Source organism: Macrobrachium rosenbergii, chromosome 40, assembly GCF_040412425.1.
Source record: "Macrobrachium rosenbergii isolate ZJJX-2024 chromosome 40, ASM4041242v1, whole genome shotgun sequence".
NCBI lineage: Eukaryota > Metazoa > Arthropoda > Malacostraca > Decapoda > Palaemonidae > Macrobrachium > Macrobrachium rosenbergii.
In genome coordinates this window covers 999,235-1,003,248 of record NC_089780.1, presented here as the reverse complement: position 1 = coordinate 1,003,248, position 4,014 = coordinate 999,235, and the positions used below count along the sequence as shown (strand labels likewise).

The following is a 4,014-nucleotide window of genomic DNA, read 5'->3' as shown; positions in this document are numbered from 1 at the left end:
GACTGCAGAACTTCTTTATATATATATATATATATATATATATATATATATATATATATATATATATATATATATATATATATATATATGTGTGTGTGTGTGTGTGTGTGTGTGTGTGTGTGTGTATTATGATTTTTCCCACCATACTCAGCGTCTTGCAAACAAAACCGACGAGACGAAAGAAAAGCTAGCAGCCACTTCTTTGGAACGATGCTGAGAAAGAATTGTTCCATAAGGAAAGCCATCAAGTAATTTTGACATATTTGGAATAACGACCAACGAAAATACACGCAGATTCGGTAGGAATAGGCCTAGCACTTGCTAAGTTAACATTCTTTTCCTTGCTGGTACCATTCTTAAAGACTACTTTTTCCTTGGCGTGATGGTTCGATATACTCTTACCATGAAGAAATTATCTTTATATATTCGAAAACAGGTTGTACTTTGAGAGAGGTTGAAATGATATAGCACCTTACCAAATGAATGGCCTAATTTGAGGGCTAGGCCTAGCCTAGGGTACCAAATTTCATTTTCCCGCTGACACAACCGGTAGGACCCTTGGAGGAATAATGGGAGGAGACGCCTTGCTGCGGGATAAGTGAAGCCACTCAGGTCGCTGGCCGCCATATTGGGACTGGCAACTTAATCCCTGGGTCGACCGATGAAGGGGTCGACCCAGGTGCGCGACCTCGCGATGACTAAGATGTCACTCAATTGTTTTTAGTTAACTTGAACTATATCTTCCAGTGAGTTAACCTTATTCATACATAATGCCAGTATCTTGTGCTGCTTATGGCTGTACTGCAAGGATGAACAAGATCAGGGATCCTAAAATCACATTTCATCGGTAAGTCATCTTATGATACAATAGGGATACAAAATTTATATGATTAATTTCTAACAACCCACGTGTAGCCAAAAGTCATTACCAGCCACGTGGTAGCCAGAAACTGAAGATGTCTTGTGTGTAAGCCCTCGGCTGCACTCGAGTTTCCATAAAGTTCAAAATCCCATATTCTCATTTCAATGATTTTATAGCACTAGAATAGCAAAATATCTATACAAATAAATGTCGAAGGATTTGCACCATTACAATAGCTGCTTTTTCAAAGGAAGCTTTGCAATTTTCTGTGTGTATGTGTGTGTGTGTGTGTGTGTGTAATTTCTTTCTCAACTGAAGGACAAAATCTTAAAGAACTTGCTCTTATTTCGCAGGTTTCCGAAAGATGAGGCACTAAAAGACAAATGGGTTAGGAAGATGCGGCAAGAAAACTTTACTCCTACCAATTATTCTCGTTTATGTTCGAAACATTTCAGAGAAGAAGACATAGACCGGACATCTTTGTCATGTGTACGACTTCATAGTGGCGCCGTTCCTAGTATCTTTGAAGGATTTCCAGAATATTTTAAGGAAAACGTTGCTCCAAAAAGAAAGCTGCCAACGAATCGTTCTGGCACCGACACATCGAATCATGCACCGGGGAATGAAAAGGAGTCTTTATTAACAGTTAAAGAGCCCTCTCAAACAGTTTGCTATAATGTTGCTAATGAAGTGAAAAATCTTAAACGAAAACTTGTGCAATCTAAAAAGAAGATCAAAGTCCTACAGCAATCAAAGAGGCGTCTTGTGAAAAGAAACAGTGATCTTGAAAATGTAATATTAGAACTAAAAAGAAAGCGTTTCATAAGTGATGAGAGTTTAGGTTTATTAGAGAATTGCACCAGTGGTGTACAAGATCTCCTCAAAAGACAGACTGCAAAGCACAGTAACCAACCACGTCCAACTTCTTATTCGCCTGAACTACGAAGTTTTGCTCTTACTCTTAACTTTTATTCCCCGCATGCTTACCGTTACGTGAGAAAAGTTTTCGATACATGTTTGCCTCATCCAAGAACTATTCAGAAATGGTATCAAGGTATAGATGGCAGACCAGGTTTCACGGAATCTGCTTTTTCAGCAATGAAATTACGTTCGGAAGAATGTGCTAAAACAGGTAAACCATTGTTGTGTTCATTAATGATGGATGAAATAGTGATAAGAGAGCAAGTGGAATGGGATGTGAAAATTTTGATTGATAAGAATGGAAATTATGTGAAATGGGAGTACATAGAACATTTGTACAGACTCCAAGAAAGGAGGAACTTCACTTAGGTAATAAGCTCAGGACTGCTCATGCTGCGTGGATGAAAAAAAAGATGAACGTTAAGTTAGCGACACAGCTCCTTAGTGAGTCTGTTGCAACTTCTTTAAAATTCTGCCTTGATGAAAAAATAAGTGAATTTGAGGGAAGTGAAGCTACTATTGAATTCATTATGGTATTCAACACCTTATTTGACATATTAAATTCTCGAAATCTAAATGCCAAAGGATTTAAAAGCCCAATTCAGAAGAATAATGCAAGTGACATTAAAGATTTTCTAATAAAAGCAGAAACTTATATCAGATCTTTGAGACTTCAGGATGGTAAAGACATCTTAAAATCAAATAGAAAAACTGGTTTCATTGGCTTTCTCTATTGCATACGAAGTCTTCAGATTCCGTACGAAACCTGTATTGCATCAGATGATGGGCCTTTACAATTTTTGATGACCTACAAATTCAGTCAGGATCATATTGAACTATTCTTTGGTCAAGTATTATTATTATTATTAAAGTAGTTTAACCAGACCACTGAGCTGACTTTCAGCTCTCATAGGGCTGGCCCGAAGGATTTGATTAAAATACTAGGTCTAGGCCTGAAGTCAAGCGCTAGGACCCAATAGATCATCCAATACTAAGATGAATGAACTAAAATGAAATTAAAAACTGCACATAGGTACATGCTCTCATACAATAAATACATTTACTCAGACTTCCTTACATACATACTAAAACGGTATATTAAAATTCAGAATATAAATTAAACAAAATTTTAAAAATTCTTTTTTGTAAAATTCAAATGTTAAAAGGATTTTCATATTTTTATTATTTACTTTTTTTTATATTTTGTTAATTAAATTACAGTTTTTCAAGAACATCAAAATTGGAATGATTGAAAATGTGAAAGATTCTGACAAAATTTCTTTCACTGACCTATTTCCAAAAGTAGACATTTGTTGTCGGTCATACTTTGGACATTCACGTAACACATGTCTGAGCGTTATTAATACTCTGCATTCTGAGCACTCGGGAGCCGGGCCATGTGGGCTGCTCATTAAGTGCCCATGTGTCAGACGAGTATGGCCTATTCTGAGGCGTGTTAAAATTACTTGTGCGTCTCTCTCTCTTTGATATGATGAACTCCATTTTTTAACATTAGGTTTTAATTCTTTCAGTTTATTACTTTCAGGTTCTTCATCCCATATATGTTGCCATTTATTTATGATACCCATTTTTATGTGAGTTACATAATCTGTAACAGGGATAGTCACATTTGATCTTGTCATGTGAGTTGCTGCTTTAGCTGCTTTGTCTGCTTCTTCATTTCCTTTGATCCCTACATGCGCAGGGATCCAACATATTTCTACATTTTTTCCATTATTATATAATTTATGGAGATATAATTTAATTTGTTGTACTATATTATTATTAGATTTGTAACTTTGAATAGCTTCTATAGCGCTTCTTGAATCACTGAAAATTACAAAATTATTTTTATAGCTGATGCAATTCCATACAATTCTGCTGTAAATACAGAAGCATTATTGGGCAGGGAGAACTGATAAGTTTTGTCTTAGGACACTGCAGCATATCCTACTCCGTGTTCTGATTTAGATCCATCTGTATATATTGCATAATGTGGACCTTTTCGGTTTATATGCTCTATTGTATGCTGTCTATGGTGTTCTGTTGTATATGAGTTACTTTTTGATAAATACTTGAGGTGTGTGCAAATTCTCGTTTTATTCATTGTCCAGGGAGGAGGTGATTTTACTATTACAGGCACTTGTATATTTATATTCAGCGACTCAAACAATCTTTTAGCTCTAATTGGGAAAGGTGGTGGATGGTTGTTTATAAATACATCTCTTAAT

General features: G+C 35.8%; 1 protein-coding gene across 1 annotated transcript; it reads left to right on the top strand.

The window, feature by feature from the left end:
• The first annotated feature begins 809 nt into the window (after positions 1-809).
• Positions 810-2,152, top strand: LOC136825988 (THAP domain-containing protein 1-like). The gene is made up of 2 exons (XM_067082849.1): positions 810-847; positions 1,216-2,152. The coding sequence occupies exons 1-2, from the start codon at positions 810-812 to the stop codon at positions 2,150-2,152; spliced, it is 975 nt and encodes a 324-aa protein (XP_066938950.1).
• The last annotated feature ends 1,862 nt before the right edge of the window (positions 2,153-4,014 follow it).